This window comes from Nerophis ophidion, linkage group LG10 (assembly GCF_033978795.1).
Source record: "Nerophis ophidion isolate RoL-2023_Sa linkage group LG10, RoL_Noph_v1.0, whole genome shotgun sequence".
NCBI lineage: Eukaryota > Metazoa > Chordata > Actinopteri > Syngnathiformes > Syngnathidae > Nerophis > Nerophis ophidion.
In genome coordinates, this window is record NC_084620.1 from 44,480,222 (window position 1) to 44,496,852 (window position 16,631).

The window sequence follows — 16,631 nt, forward strand, 5'->3', positions numbered from 1 at the left end:
TGGCTTCTAAAGAGACATATTTTTCTTTGATTTTTTTAGACACGTCGTTATTCTTCCATTTTAATTTTAAAAAGTTTTAGAATTTTTTCAATGATGAAAGCCACTTGAGTGATCACTTTCCGTTTATGTGACATCACTCAAGTTGACTTCTTGTTGTGGCAGAGTGATCACTCTTTACTCAGAGGAATACGACACAGACAAAGGTGTTTTTTTGTTCTTCTTTAACGCAGATGTGTTAAAGAAGAAGAAAAAAACACCTTTGTCTGTGTCGTATTCCTCTGAGTAAAGAGTGATCACTCTGCTAATGAAAGCACAGACTGAAGGTTTAATGTGTACAATTGAACAGCCGAGTTCCACAGACATGTTTGTACCAGTTTACATTGGGGTATGTTGTTTCTTCACGGGCAAATATACCCAAAGTCTCTTGTGTACATATCAGTGCCGAACGATTCATTCCTTTTCAATTGTGATTCGTCCATGCTATCTGGGCAGAAGTGGACAAGTGTCCACCTTATGACAGGGACAACACAGATTAACAACATTCACACACACGAGGGACCATTTTGCGCTGCCAATCAACCTATCCCCAGGTGCATCGATTAATTCATTTTCCATCAATCCATCCATGCCCACCGCTTGTCCCTTTTGGGGTCGCGGGTGGTGCTGGAGCCTATCTCAGCTGCATTTGGGCGGCAGGCGGGGTACACCCTGGACAAGTCGCCACCTCATCGCAGGGCCATGAATTAATTTTGACAATGTTAAGTAAAAGAAAATGTTCCTCTCTATCTTGTGTTGGGCATTCAAACTAGACTCCTCTTTCATGCGATAGCGCACTCCATACGCACACGCACGTCGGTGTTTCCCATTTTCTCATTTATCCGTGGCCACGAATGGACTCATGATAATAATTTGGCATTTCCAGGTATGCCCTCGCTCATGCACAAATTATAATGGGTATGAGGCAAATGTATCATAAATTCGCTTCACAACACACCTCATATCGCCAGAGAAGATACAGTAGAAGGATGGACTAGAGCAGGGGTGTCAAACTCATTTTAGATCGAGGGCCACATGGAGAAAAATGCACTCCGAAGTGGGCCTTACTGGTAAAATCCCTACATGATAACTTGAAAATAAAGACACCTTCTGATTGTTTTCTGTGTTTAAAAATAGAAGAAGCACATTCTGAAAACGTTCAAATCATAATGTTGTTGTTTTTTTACACTTACATGTTTCGGTTATCAGTGTTCTATCTTTATTTGTTGTTATTTATATATTCTGAATGAATGATGTGATAATGTTCATCAGTCAACTCAATGGTGTTCATTTTCAATCAATCAAGATAAAAAATATCCTAATCAAATTACAGTATGCCATTTATGTAGTTTGATCATTTTCCTCGATTGATGTACTAACATCATGTGGTTTATTTTGTACATATGTACCATAATCTACAGCAGGTGTCGGCAACCTTTACCACTTAAAGAGCCATTCTGACCCGTTTCACAAAATAAAGAAAACTATGGGAGCCACAAGACTCTTTTGAAATTTAAAATGAAATAACACAGCGTAAAAAGTTTTTTTTTGCTTTGTGCTATGTATTAACCAGGGGTCTCAGACACACGGCCCTCACCTTAATATGAAAATTTAATATTAGTGCGGCCCGCGAGTTTTATTTGAATGCCGCTTGACAACATCACATTTGCCAACCCTCTCAATTTTTCCGTGAGACCACCGAGTTTCAGAGCAACCATTCTCTCGACTGTCTGCTGGCTTTCACCCAAACAACAATAATAAGGGCGTGCTATGATGACAATGCGTTTAGCGCCCAAATAGCTTACCAGCCCATTCACATGTTGTATAAGGCTTCTGCAGATACACATAAGCGACTGCAACGCATACTTGGTCAACAGCCATACAGGTTACACTGAGGGTTGTGATATAAACAACTTTAGCACTCTTACTAATATGCACCACACTGTGAAACCACACCAAACAAGAATGACAAACACATTTCGGGAGAACATCCACACCGTAACACAACATAAACACAACAGAACAAATACCCAGAATCCCATGTATCCCGAACTCTTCCGGGCTACATTATACACCCCCGCTACCACCAAACCCCACCCCCCTCAACCCCGCCCACCTCAACCGATGCACGGAGGGGTCGGGGGTGGTAGTGGGGGTGTATAATGTAGCCCGGAATAGTTAGGGATGCATGGGATTCGCGGGTTGCCGACCTTTGATCTACAGAGATACAAAGAATTGCTATTGCAACATCCAGTAGACACATGTAAAAGAGCTGTTTCTTTCATTCAAAAATTTCAGGTTAATTTGTATACTTAGCAAACTCATTCCGCGGACCGGATAAAACCTGTTCAGGGTCCTGATCCGGCCCGCGGGACGTATGTTTGACACCCCTGGTCTAGAGCCAATTTGCAACTTCAACGTTATATTCTGCAGGTAAAAGTACTGATGGCCGCCAAGGTACTCCGCTCTCTCGTTGTTTCGTTTTTCTTGGTTTCTTGCATTTAACAAAGACCACAGTTTAACAGGTCCATTTCTTTGTGTATTAATCATTCTTGGTCAAAAAAGCTGATTCTTATTCTGAATCTGATAATAAAAGTAAAAGAGAGAAGTGTTTACCGTTGTTGAAGTTAGCTTGATAATGGGTACAGTACCATATGTTTATTTCGTTATACTCTCATAAGGGAAATTTTATCATTTACAGGCCTCGAATTTTAACATTTTAAGGTCAAGGCAAGTGTTGCCTTAAAGGAGGGCTCCTATTTTAGGGCACCAAGGCAAGACAATTACGTTATAAATGTCCATTAGAGGGATGTCACGGTGTGAACATTTCTTATCAAGGTTATTGTGAACCAAAATTATCACGGTTATTATTAACGCGGTGATTTTAAATGTGTTCAAAATTTTTAATGACTACTTATACTGAAATCCTTTAACCAACTTTTTTTTTCTTTAAAACACACTTTCAAAATGTATATATGTACCTCAACTAGAAAGCTGAATGTGCATATGAAAGCAACACAAGCATTATAAACAAAGTAATATGGCAAAAACAAAATAATAATATAAATAAATAAAAATAAATGTGAAAAATTTGCAAGATGGCATCTTATGGATATAAAACGTAACTGCACTTTTGTCCATGTAGATAAAAATAGTGTTGATATATGAGGTCAAGTCTTATACATAAGACTGCACGATTATGGACAAAATAATATATTAAGATTGTTTTTATCAATATTGAAATCACAATTATTAATCATGACTATTCACTATGTTTGGTAAAGCAGTGTTGGAGTGTGAACGCAACGCCATCTTGTAATTTGTATTATCTAATACAAATGCTCTACATTCTGTATCAATATAAAGACAAATAGTTCTGTTTTTGTTCATTAATAGTATCCGCGTATAAGAATTTTTTTATAACATGATGCTTTTATCTCTAGTTTTAAAATTTCATTAAAAAAAACAACATAGTGTTTACTTTTTGATATCAATATAAAACACAAAGCAGTTTGGCTAATGACGGTAAAGTCAAATAAACAAGCTTTGTTCTTCAACAACAACAACCATGTACTTCAGTGCAACAGTTTGGCCAACAAAAATAAAAAGGAGTGACACCTCACATTCAACACACAATCTTTGTGCCTCCCGGACAACTCAGCCAGCATTCAATTTGATGAGATGACAAAACATTTTAGCTAGTATTGATGTTACTGGAACACTAACAAAGTTTGCAGTTAAATAAAGGAGGTGTTAACATCTCAGTACACAAACTACAAACTTTATGAATAAGTTGTGACTACGTTCCCAACACATCGTCTTGTGCATTGTTATTCTCAGTAATTCTGACGAAAGGACGCCAGTTGCACGTTCAAAATGAAACTGCAACATCAAATATTGTTCAACTCCTTGCGCTCTTAATCACACACCAAAACTCCAAAGAAGTACAAGCGATTAAAACGAAGCGATCGGCTCTGTTAGCTCGCAGGGAACATTTTTAAAACAAAGTCAATGGAGTCGCCAGCATGTTTCCTGAGACGAAGGGCTCAAGTGCGCATGTGTCGACTCTGCAGTGCTTCAGTATTCAGGAAGTAAGCAGTTGCCTAAAATGCATTACTAATTAATGGCTTTCTGGTAAATAAACATGTAAATGGTGTTACTAACCGTCTGGAATTTTACCGCTGTCTATCATTATACCGTTTATCGTTACACTCCTACTCCATTAACAAGTAAAAAGTCAAGGGCGGTCACGGCATGTTGTTGCCGTAAATGTTGGTCAATTTTTAGGGCATTACAGCAAATGACATGGGCGGTCACGGAAAATGCCGCGGTTAAGTTCGAGCCCTGCATTTATGCACAGAAACGACTGAACATCACAGAACTTCAACTACTTCCACTTTAACAATCCCTGACGACAAATATAAATGATAAAACATTGAATATTAAGGGTATGTGAAAGTTTGACTTGTTTACTCCCCTGACAACCTCATTAAAGTGTTGTAATCAATCAGAAATATCCAACAGCTTAAGCCAAACATGGGTATGACGATCTGTCACATTCCCGTCCGATTTTATGTTTCGGTTGTTTTCTTTATTTCCTGTCAGCGCTCTAATTTTGTTTCCCTGAACGCTCTTTTCCTTCTCCTGTCCCTAATTGGCAGCCTGCCACACCTGGTTGCAGTGGCCAATCAGGCTGCTATTTATGCCTGCCTCGCCCTCCAGTCAGGGGTCAATGATTGTTTCCTGTTTTCCCTGCATGAGCACTTACCAGTTGCACTATTTCCTTCTCTTACATTAAAGTCATGTTTACCTGCGCTACACCTGCCATCTCTGCATCTTGAGGTTCAAAACCAACAGCACATGACAATGCGGAACTGTTGAGAGCGTTTTTGCATATTACCCATCATGCACTGTAATGGATTTATATATGTGTAACTTTGAATTATATATAGAAATATATATATATATATATATATATATATATATATATATATATATATATATATATATAATGCTTGAAATTTGTTATTATGTCCACAAAGTTTACTAACCAGAAAGTGTGTTATGTGCAGCCATGTGTTGACTTTATTCGTTGGTTATGGTAAATTTATATCATGAGTGGGAAAAATGTGTTTGATGTGGGTCATATAAATTGAAGATGTTCTTTAGTGTCTTCCAAAGGAAACTCATGGTCGTCAACCATCGGTTCTGTCGTCGCCCCCAAGAAGGCGGCAAGATCACTTTGTGTCATGGGACTAAACTTGGCCAATAACACAAGCGGGCCAGTCTTATAGTCAAATTTGGGATGGGCTGTTGGCCGCAATGAAGACTCCAGTGGGCTGCACTTGGACTGTGGGCCGTAGTTTGTACACCTTTGGTCTAGAGACTAAGAAGTTTATAAATAACAGCAACTGTTTAGCATTGTCACAGTCAGCCCACGACACCTAAGAGGGCAGATCAATCCATAAATCAGTATATGATAAATACTAGAATGATTAGATCGATATTTGATTTTCTTCTCCTTGTTTTGTTAATGTTACAAACTTCAAGAATAATTTTGTGGACGCTGGAGGACGTTGAGGGCAAAATAGATTGAGTAATAGAAAGTAGTTATTGATTTTGTTCATTTATTTTTGCTCAAACAGTTGTACATAATAAAAGAGAATAAGGAAGTAATTTAAATATTTTGCCTATATTGTGAAAACTGTCAATAACACTCACAATGAATACATATAAACATTCACAGATGAAGATAAATATATTTCTACAGTGCTTTTCTCCACTGACTCAAAGCACTTTACATAGTGAAACCCATGATCTCAGTTACATTTCAACCAGTGTGGGTGGCACTGGGAGCTGGTGGGTAAAGGAATTAAAAATATACATTTTGCCATTGTGTCCCAAGGACACAACGGCAGTGACTGGGATGGCAGAAGCGGTGATCAAACCTCGAACCCTTAAATTGCTTGCACAACCGCTCTACCAACCGAGCCACGCCACCCAGTTAATACATGTGATTGTTATCTGCTGATCTCACCCATTGTTATTGGAATGGGCAAAATAAACCTAACCAATACTTATTGTACTGTTGTCATTTGATGATGTTGACAATAATACAACACATTCGGACAATAGCTATGGTGCTGTTGTCGTTTGATGATGTTGACGGTAATGCAACACATGTGAACGACAGTTATGGTACTGTTGTCGTTTGAATTATGATGACAGTAATGCAACACGTGGACAATAGTTATGGTACTGTTGTTTGAATGACGATGTTGACAGTAATGCAACACATTGACTATAATTATGGTACTGTTGTCGTATGAATGATGATGTTGACAGTAATGCAACACGTGGACAATAGTTATGGTACTGTTGTCGTTTGAATGATGACGTTGACAGTAATACAACACGTGGACAATAGTTATAGTACTGTTGTCGTTTGAATGATGATGTTAACAATAATACAATAAATGTGGACAATAGTTATGATACTGTTTGAATGATTATGTTGACAGTAATACAATACAAGTGGACAATAGTTATGGTTCTGTTGTCGTTTGAATGATGACGTTGACATTAATACAACACGTGGACAATAGTTATGATACTGTTGTTTGAATGATGATGTAGACAGTAAACACGTGGACAATAGTTATGATACTGTTGTTTGAATGACGATGTTAACAGTAATACAACACGTGGACAATGGTTATGATACTGTTGTTTGAATGATGTTGACAGTAATACAACACATGTGGACAATAGTAATGGTACTGTTGTCGTTTGATGATGTTGACAGTAATACAACACATGTGGACAATAGTTATGATACTGTTATTTAAATGATGATGTTGACAGTAATACAACTCGTGGACAATAGTTATGGTACTGTTGTTTGAATGATGATGTAGACAGTAATACAACACATGTGGACAATAGTAATGGTACTGTTGTCGTTTGATGATGTTGACAGTAATACAACACATGCGGACAATAGTTATGATACTGTCGTTTGAATGATGATGTTGACAGTAATACAAGTGGACAATAGTTATGGTACTGTTGTTTGAATGATGATGTTAACAGTAATACAACACATATGGACAATAGTATGATACTGTTGTTTGAATGATGATGTTGACAGTAATACAGCACATGTGGACAATAGTTATGGTGCTGTTGTCGTTTGAATGATGATGACAGTAATGCAACACGTGGACAACAGTTATGATACTGTTGTTTGAATGATGATGTTGACAGTAATACAACACATGTGGACAATAGTTATGATACTGTTGTTTGAATGATGATGTTGACAGTAATACAGCACATGTGGACAATAGTTATGGTACCGTTGTTTGAATGACGGTGTTGACAGTAATACATCAAATGTGGACAATAGTTATGGCATACTTGCCAACCTTAAGACCGCCGATTTCGGGAGGTGGGGGCGTGGTTAAGAGGGGAGGAGTATATTTACCGCTAGATTCATAGATTCATCAAGTCAAGTCATATATATATATATATATATATATATATATATATATATATATATATATATATATATAATAAATACTTGACTTTCAGTGAATTCTAGCTCTATATATATATATATATATATATATATATATATATATATATATATATAAAAAAGAAATACTTGAATTTCAGTGTTCATTTATTTACACATTTACACATACATGACACTCATCTACTCATTGTTGAGTTGAGGGTTGAATATTCCATCCTTGTTTTTCTAACCATATACATGTACACTAGATGGCAGTATTGTCCTGTTTAAGAGTGTCACATCACGTTGCTGTTTGGCAGACGAACTGCTTTACGGTAGACGAATTCGGACTGCTGTGGTTGTGTGTTGTTTTACCGCGCTGGGAGGACGTTAATGAAACTGCCTAACAATAAACCCACATAAGAAACCAAGAACTCGCCCTCGATCATTCTACAGTCATAACGTCATTGGGCAGAAAGGCTCTTTATACACGTCACTCAGGTCTGCATGGAGCTGGAGGGGGCGTGGCCTTCAGCTCCGCCTGAATTTCGGGAGATTTTTGGGAGAAAATTTGTCCCGGGAGGTTTTCAGGAGAAGCGCTGAAATTCGGGTGTCACCCGGAAAATCCGGGAGGGTTGGCAAGTATGAGTTATGGTACTGTTGTTTGAATCAATCAATCAATCAATGTTTACTTATATAGCCCTAAATCACTAGTGTCTCAAAGGGCTGCACAAACCACTACGACATCCTCGGTAGGCCCACATAAGGGCAAGGAAAACTCACACCCAGTGGGACGTCGGTGACAATGATGACTATGAGAACCTTGGAGAAGAGGAAAGCAATGGATGTCGAGCGGGTCCAACATGATACTGTGAAACTTCAATCCATAATGGATCCAACACAGTCGCGAGAGTCCAGTCCAAAGCGGATCCAACACAGCAGCGAGAGTCCCGTCCACAGCGGAGCCAGCAGGAAACCATCCCAAGCGGAGGCGGATCAGCAGCGCAGAGATGTCCCCAGCCGATACACAGGCAAGCAGTACATGGCCACCGGATCGGACCGGACCCCCTCCACAAGGGAGAGTGGGACATAGAAGAAAAAGAAAAGAAACGGCAGATCAACTGGTCTAAAAAGGGAGTCTATTTAAAGGCTAGAGTATACAAATGAGTTTTAAGGTGAGACTTAAGTGCTTCTACTGAGGTGGCATCTCGAACTGTTACCGGGAGGGCATTCCAGAGTACTGGAGCCCGAACGGAAAACGCTCTATAGCCCGCAGACTTTTTTGGGGCTTTGGGAATCACTAATAAGCCGGAGTCCTTTGAACGCAGATTTCTTGCCGGGACATATGGTACAATACAATCGGCATGATAGGATGGAGCTAGACCGTGTAGTATTTTATACGTAAGTAGTAAAACCTTAAAGTCACATCTTAAGTGCACAGGAAGCCAGTGCAGGTGAGCCAGTACAGGCGTAATATGATCAAACTTTCTTGTTCTTGTCAAAAGTCTAGCAGCCGCATTTTGTACCAACTGTAATCTTTTAATACTAGACATGGGGAGACCTGAAAATAATACGTTACAGTAGTCGAGGCGAGACGTAACAAACACATGGATAATGATCTCAGCGTCTTTAGTGGACAGAATGGAGCGAATTTTAGCAATATTACGGAGATGAAAGAAGGCCATTTTAGTAACGCTTTTAATGTGTGCCTCAAAGGAGAGAGTTGGGTCGAAGATAATACCCAGATTCTTTACCGTGTCGCCTTGTTTAATTGTTTGGTTGTCAAATGTTAGAGTTGTATTATTAAATAGAGTTCGGTGTCTAGCAGGACCGATAATCAGCATTTCCGTTTTTTTGGCGTTGAGTTGCAAAAAGTTAGCGGACATCCATTGTTTAATTTCATTAAGACACGCCTCCAGTTGACTACAATCCGGCGTGTTGGTCAGCTTTAGGGGCATGTAGAGTTGGGTGTCATCAGCATAACAGTGAAAGCTAATACCGTATTTGCGTATGATGTCACCTAGCGGCAGCATGTAGATGCTGAAGAGTGCAGGGCCAAGGACCGAACCCTGGGGAACTCCACACGTTACCTTAACGTAGTCCGAGGTCACATTGTTATGGGAGACACACTGCATCCTATCAGTAAGATAAGAGTTAAACCAAGACAGGGCTAAGTCTGACATACCAATTCGTGTTTTGATACGTTCTAATAAAATATTATGATCGACGGTATCGAAAACAGCGCTAAGATCGAGGAGCAGCAACATAGATGACGCATCAGAATCCATCGTTAGCAATAGATCATTAGTCATTTTTGCGAGGGCTGTCTCCGTGGAGTGATTTGCCCTGAAACCGGATTGAAAGGTTTCACATAGATTGTTAGACGCTAAGTGTTCATTTAACTGCTCCGCAACAATTTTTTTGAGGATTTTTGAAATAAAGGGAAGGTGAGACACCGGTCGGTAGTTTACCATGAGGTCAGGATCGAGGTTAGGTCTTTTAAGAAGAGGATGAATAACCGCTTTTTTGAATGCTAGGGGAACAGTGCCCGAGGAAAGTGATAAGTTTATAATATTTAGCACTGATGGACCTAATAATACAAAGAGCTCCTTGATCAGTGTCCCAGGAAGAGGGTCAAGTAAACATGTTGTTTGTTTTATTCCATTTACACGTTGTAACAATTCCTCTAATGTTATTTCCTCAAAACGAGAGAAACTATTTTGGAGGGCAGTATCCGCCGTATATACAATCGTATCTGTGTTAATAGAACCCCGTTGTAGCTGGGACGCATTGTCTTTAATCTCCTTTCTAATGACTTCAATTTTCTTACTAAAGAATTGCATAAAGTCATCAGCTGAGTGGGTGGAGCTACTGGAGGGGGTCCCTTGTTGGGTTAGCGATGCTACCGTACTAAACAAAAATTTAGGATCGTTTTTATTACGGTGGATGAGATTTGAGTAATATTTAGCTTTAGCTAAGGTAAGCATGCGTTTATAAGTTATTAAATGATGATGTTGACATTAATACAACACATGTGAGGCCATGACAGCAATTGTTTGTGGGTATATCTCCATACAGGCCTCTTTAGTCAAGGTCCTGCATGTCATGCTGCTATGTTACCTTACCTTCGTCCTCGCTCTCATCTCCCCATAGCTGATTGGTATCCAAGATGGCTATCTGTCCCTGCTCCAGGACAGTGGAGAGGTTCGAGAGGACCTAAAAATCCCTGAGGGCGATCTGGGCAAAGAGATCGAGAACAAACACGACAACGGCGAGGAGATCCAGGTCAGTTACAGCGTTAAAAATTGTGGTACCCAGTCTATTAGCCTGGAGACTGGAGGTGTGCCCATCCAGATCCTGGCCATTTTTGACTTTTTTAAACTGATAACAGGTCAGACTATGTGGAGGATAAATGACAACTTGATAACTTTGTCGTCATCGATCATTTTCCATGTCCGTGTCTGTCCTTTTATTTCCTGGCTGTCAAACAGGTCCATTCAGTGCTTGGCTCTTAACACCTGAGCAGGTGAAAGTGGGTTCCAGTCTTATTACTGTTCACGTTTCTATGTAACAGGACTGAATAGTGAGGTTGAAATGTTTCTACAAATGTTGCATGAAACTGTCTAATGATCCAAATGTTAATTGAACATGGTTTATTTTAGTAATTTCATGCACTGCAAAAAGTCAGTGTTCAAAAACAAGAAAAAAAAAATTAGGGAGTATTTTATTTGAACTAATCAAAATTATCTGCCAACAGAACAAGAAAATTTGGCTTGTCAGGACTTTCCAAAACAAGTAAAATAAGCTAACCTCAATGAACTCAAAAATACCTTAAAATAAGTATATTTTCCACTAATAACAACTGTATTACTATGAGTACGCATTTTCTATTGTTTCATTGAAAATAAAACAAGTGTGTCAAAGTCTTTTTTTTTCATGCTTGAAATAAGAAATTATTACTTTAAAAAGTAGTTTCATACTTGTGAATGTTGATGACACAGCTTTGCAAAAGTTGATATTCTAGTTTCAAGCATGTTTTACTCAATTTAGGTCATAAAATCTCAGCAACAAGCTGTAATATCTTACTAAGATAATTTAGGACCAAAACCCTTAAAACAAGTAAAACACTAACATTAAAATCTGCTTAGTGAGAAGAATTGTCTTATCAGACAGAAAATAAGCAAATATCACCCTTATTTGAGATATTTACTCTTACTTAGATTTCAGTTTTTGCATTGTGTGGACAATGCCATTATTTGTTGTTAACAAAAATGGATGCTCTTTTCAGGTGACTGTTCTCAATGCGATGGACGAGGAAGCCGCCATCGGCATTAAAGCCTTGGGTAAATAGGTAAGTACCAAACACCTTCCTTCTCTTACTATCTGGTGTAATTTTCACAGCGACTTTACCAGTCATTTCACCAAAACAAAACAGTTAGTGGGCAGATCAATTCAAGGCTAATCTGTTGTTATTGACACGGCAACACTTTCATGGTCTCAAGGCGTTACCTAGAAGTATTTCCTGCCATTTTATTTTGTGAAATAAAAACACACTAATTATTTGTCTTCCCTTCCCTTTTCTTCTTGCACCTGTCTTTCAGGGACTTGCACTGGACACCTGTGAGGGGTGGGGAGAAAAGGGAAGGACACAATTCTCTGTCTTTTTCCTCTTTCTTTTCCCCCACACTTTCTCATGGGTCATTTTTACAGATGTATTAATTATGACAAATGATTTCAAGGTGGATTTTGAGGTCGAGCTAACCCTTTGTGGCACTAATGTTTTTTTAATATCATAAGGGCTTTATCCGAAGATTTGCTCATTTTATGTTTAGCACCTATTTTATTGCAATTTATTTGAAGTTGGCCCTTAATCCTCTTCCTCTTTTTTTACTTTCTGCAACATCAATGATCACATGGCAATGAACACCAACACAGTAAAATCAAAGTATCAGGTTCATCCTCCTTAGAAATAAAGCATTACATTTTAAAATAAACAATTACTGGTCATTTATGACAACTAATATCATTTTGGTAGAACACTCCTCAAACAATATTTAATATTTTTTCATATATCATTATTTCTTATAACTTTTTTTAAAGCCATTTAAAACTTTATAATCAAGAAATAAGAATAGATGATTTAACAGAATAAATATATAAACCAATATTTTGAGAAAAATATTTGAGCTTAACTTTCAAAATTCCATATTTTGCCGTGCAATCCACTTTTTTTTTTTTTTTTCCGTTTTGTTTGTTTCGCCACTGCAACAATCAAGCATCTGTCCGCAGCGCCCAGAATTGATTTTATTCAAAGGGTGGAAATTATTCAAGTTTCCTCTGAAGGAAAGATTACAATGTATTAAATCTACAAACTGCTATAAAATGGTACAAAAGTGGCGAGTTATTTTCATGTAGACAAATCCCATAATTCTACCAATTTTCCCAGGAGAGTTGCCATTTTACTTTGAAGTGCTAATGTTGATGCTCCTCAGACCTGCAGAATTAGACAAACCTTGTAAAGGTGTTTGATTTTTGGAGCTAAATTAACAGTGACGCATAAAAATGTTGTGAATATAATGTTGAAAGAAAAACCAAAAAAAAAACCGACCCAAAGCCTTGTCCAGCTGTTTACTGACGCTCATGTTTGAACAACTTTTACTGCAAATGAGTATTGGCCTCCTGGACTAGTAATAATCGGCCGATCTCTGCTTTTGATGTGTGTGAGGTCTGGGAAAAAACTCTAGTAACTAAAAAGATTGGAATAAATAGGTAAAAACTGCTAAATATACCATATTTTTCGGACTATAAGGCGCATATAAAAAAAAATCCTTTCATTGTCTTAAAACTCGACAGTGCGCCTAATAAACTGAATAATTTTGGTTGATAAGTGTGACCAGTAGATGGCAGTCACATATTGGAGATATGTGTAGACAGCAATATGACTCAAGTAAACACCAAAATGTTATATGTTCCATTGAAAATATAGAACATTACACACGGAGCTCAAGAATCCATCAAAATGTATTAGTACGACTTTTGTATCTATGAAGCCGCATCGCATGAATGGATTGTGCTTCAACATAGGAGTATTATTACGGTGTGAGTATAATGTAAAACATATTATCTGTCGTTTTGTTTGGCAATATTATGCAAAAGCAACTTTTCTTACCTTCTGGTACCTGCTAAACTGTATTTGGGATCTGCATATGTCCTGAAAATTTGCACGAGTCCCCCTTTGTAGTTTGTGCCGACACCGTAGCCGATAAGCTTCTTCTTTTTCACTATCTTCAAGTTATGGGACATTCATCCTCCGCTGTTGCCATTTCTAATATAAAGTAGTTTAAAGTTCTTACTTATATCTGTCAGTAAACTCGCCATGAAAGAGCTAAAACATACCGGTGTAGTGAGTTTACATTATTCACCCAAGAAACTTTAGTTATTAAAGAGTTCCGGTCGGACAGTTTTTCACGGGACACATTTCCAGCGTTGTTGCACTAGTGAGCCACGGATGAGGAGATGCTGCTCGGTTGTTGATTTAAGTAAAGTTTGAATGTCATTAAAACCGTTAACTCCTATCTTTTGACACTTCTTACACTCCCGTCGTTGCACGCTACACCGCTACAACAAAGATAATGGAGAAAAGACGCTGTCGAAGGTGAGCAACATGAATAAGCTGCTCACTGCTCCCCTCACCTCCCAGAGGGTGATCAAGGGTGATGGGTCAAATGCAGAGAATAGTTTTGCCACACCTAGTGTGTGTGTGTGTGTGACAATCATTGGTACTTTAACTTTAACTATGCAACATTTTGACCCAAGAACCACCATTACATGTTATGTAGACCACAAGGAAGTGTTTTACATTTAGAAAAAAAATAAATTATATGACCCCTTTAATGCGCCCTCATCGGCAGTGCGTCCTGTGGTCCGGAAAATACGGTCATGGTAATATAAGAGATTATATTGGTGTGCAATTAAAGGATTTCACATCCAGCATGGCTCTTCATGTACAACGAGCACCACTTTACCCACATAATGCTGCTTGGGTGGGTCAAGTACCCAAGTACAGTTGAGCAGTTGTTTGTGGCCTTCTGGCATCAGGATTTTGGGCTTTTTCATCATGGTTCCATTCACTTCTTACTGCAAAAAGTTTGTAATATCCACTGTTAAGCTAAGATGGAACATATAATGGTGTGGATATAAGGTCCCTAAAAAGTCTAAAACCCGATCATTAGAAGTTATGACCTAAAACCTCTAAATTATTTCAAAATCTTACAAAATACGACTACAAAAGCTTTTGGAAATATATTGTCATATTCATTTTTTTTTTACTTTTAAGGGCCTAAATATATATGACTATAGTCTCGGATAAAAGTGACTACCTCTCTACTGTCTTTTGGAGTAACAATTTAAATGTTATGTTATCAATGTCATGTAAACAAGGCTGTGAAGCTCCTTCTCTCCACAAGCAGCTAAACGCGCCAGCAGACGTTCACTCCAGTGATTTTGTCTCATTGCAATCAAAGATAAAATAGAGACTGACTTGCCATGGCTTTGGATCTAAGGATTCCATAATGTCACCCGTTTATTGGGCATTTGTACTTCCTATTATCAAGCGGTCCGTCGTGGTGACGAGGCAAAGTTCTCAATTTACCTGTCGATCTACGTTCCTATCCTCACCTATAGTCATGAACTTTGGGTTGTGACCAGAAGGATAAGATCACGAGTACAAACCGCCAATTTGAGTTTCCTCTGTTGGGTGGCGGCCTTTGATATATTGTAAGAAGCTCCTCCTCCACATCGAGAGGAGCCAAGTGAGGTGGTTTGGGCATCTGGTCAGAATGCCCCTCGAACACCTTCCTGGGGAGGTGTTTAGGGCCCGTCCGACTGTTAGGAGACCAACGGTAAAATCCAGGACACAATGAAGAGACCTAATCCCCCAACAGGCCTGCGAAGGCCTCGGAATCCCCCGGGAGGAGCTGAACAAAGTAGCTGGGGAGAGGGAAGTTTGGACTTCTCTGCTTTGGCTGCTACCCCTGCGACCCTACTTTGGATAAGCGGAAGATGGATGGATGATCAAGCTTGTAGCTCAACAGGAACTGAACGCCATTGCATGTCAAAAAGCAGTCAGAACTTAAGAGTTAATGCATTATTATGGTGTTGACATTGACATCCCTAATTCAAAGATTAAAAAAACATTTGACGGTTTCTTTCTTTCTTTACAAATAAAAAATAAATATTTAACGGACTACAGACATCTTAATAGCAATCACAAATTCAACTTTAATTCTTAAAACACAAATTTCATCATGTAACCATTGATTTTCCCCGTACACATTTCAAATGAACCCATGGAATTTACTCCATCCGAAATAAAAAAGAAACTCATGGTGGACTTGTTCAGCAATTTAATGAGCAAGGTTCAATAATGCAACAACAAAAAAAAAAAATCCTATCACTTCTATAAAAGCAGATAATATAATCCCAAATTATTTTTTCTTAGACTGTGCTTAAGATGGTGGACTTTTGTGAAATGAAATACAAGATTACGGCAGAATCCAGGGGTTCATTTGGTGTGGTGGTAAAACCTCTGACCGCTTTGGGCGTGAGGGAGGAAGCCGTGGCGAGGTGCGGTCTGGGGTGAGCTCTGAAATGGAGCCTGGGTGACACAAAGGAGTAGTACTTCAAATCCATCATTTGTAATACAAAAGAGAGTAAGTACCTTGGCAGTGGGAATCTGAACAGCCATCGATGGCGTAGGGAGCAAGCCTTGAGCTGACGGATGCATGGTCGGGGGGTGCATGGGCCTCAGAGCTCCCTATGAGGACAGCAAACATGACAAGTTGCTACGGGAGTTTTCATCACGTGAAGAAAAACTAAATACGTACTGCGTCGGTAAAGCCTGACTGCTGGTTGGCGTGTTCCAACTGCTTCTGGAGGGGAATTCCAGCTCCTGGGATGTAGCCTGAACCAAACAGCAAGTCACAATGTTTAGCATTCATATACACAGAAATGACAGTTCTACTAATCTGTTAGAAGTCTGAACATTTACAAAAAGGCTCTCTGTGTTATGCTCCAACTA

General features: G+C 38.8%; 2 protein-coding genes across 9 annotated transcripts in view; one reads left to right on the forward strand and one right to left on the reverse strand.

Annotated features, from left to right (window-relative positions):
• LOC133560866 (eukaryotic translation initiation factor 5A-1) overlaps positions 1–14,127 on the forward strand; it is a 32,381-nt gene extending 18,254 nt beyond the window's left edge. For both annotated transcript variants that reach the window (XM_061913876.1, XM_061913877.1), the window contains exons 4-6: positions 10,706–10,837; positions 11,841–11,903; positions 12,154–14,127. In XM_061913876.1, coding sequence (XP_061769860.1) covers positions 10,706–10,837; positions 11,841–11,903 — 195 coding nt within the window. In that variant the 3' untranslated portion in view covers positions 12,154–14,127. The remainder of the gene's footprint in view (positions 1–10,705; positions 10,838–11,840; positions 11,904–12,153) is intronic.
• A 1,813-nt stretch (positions 14,128–15,940) lies between these two features.
• gps2 (G protein pathway suppressor 2) overlaps positions 15,941–16,631 on the reverse strand; it is a 44,969-nt gene continuing 44,278 nt past the window's right edge. For 5 of the 7 annotated variants that reach the window (XM_061913869.1, XM_061913868.1, XM_061913871.1 and 2 more), the window contains 2 exons: positions 16,438–16,514; positions 15,941–16,367 (listed from right to left, as the gene is read on the reverse strand). In XM_061913869.1, the coding sequence (XP_061769853.1) occupies positions 16,116–16,367; positions 16,438–16,514 (329 nt within the window). In that variant the 3' untranslated portion in view covers positions 15,941–16,115. The remainder of the gene's footprint in view (positions 16,368–16,437; positions 16,515–16,631) is intronic. The other 2 variants (XM_061913870.1, XM_061913874.1) reach the window with 1 other exon arrangement.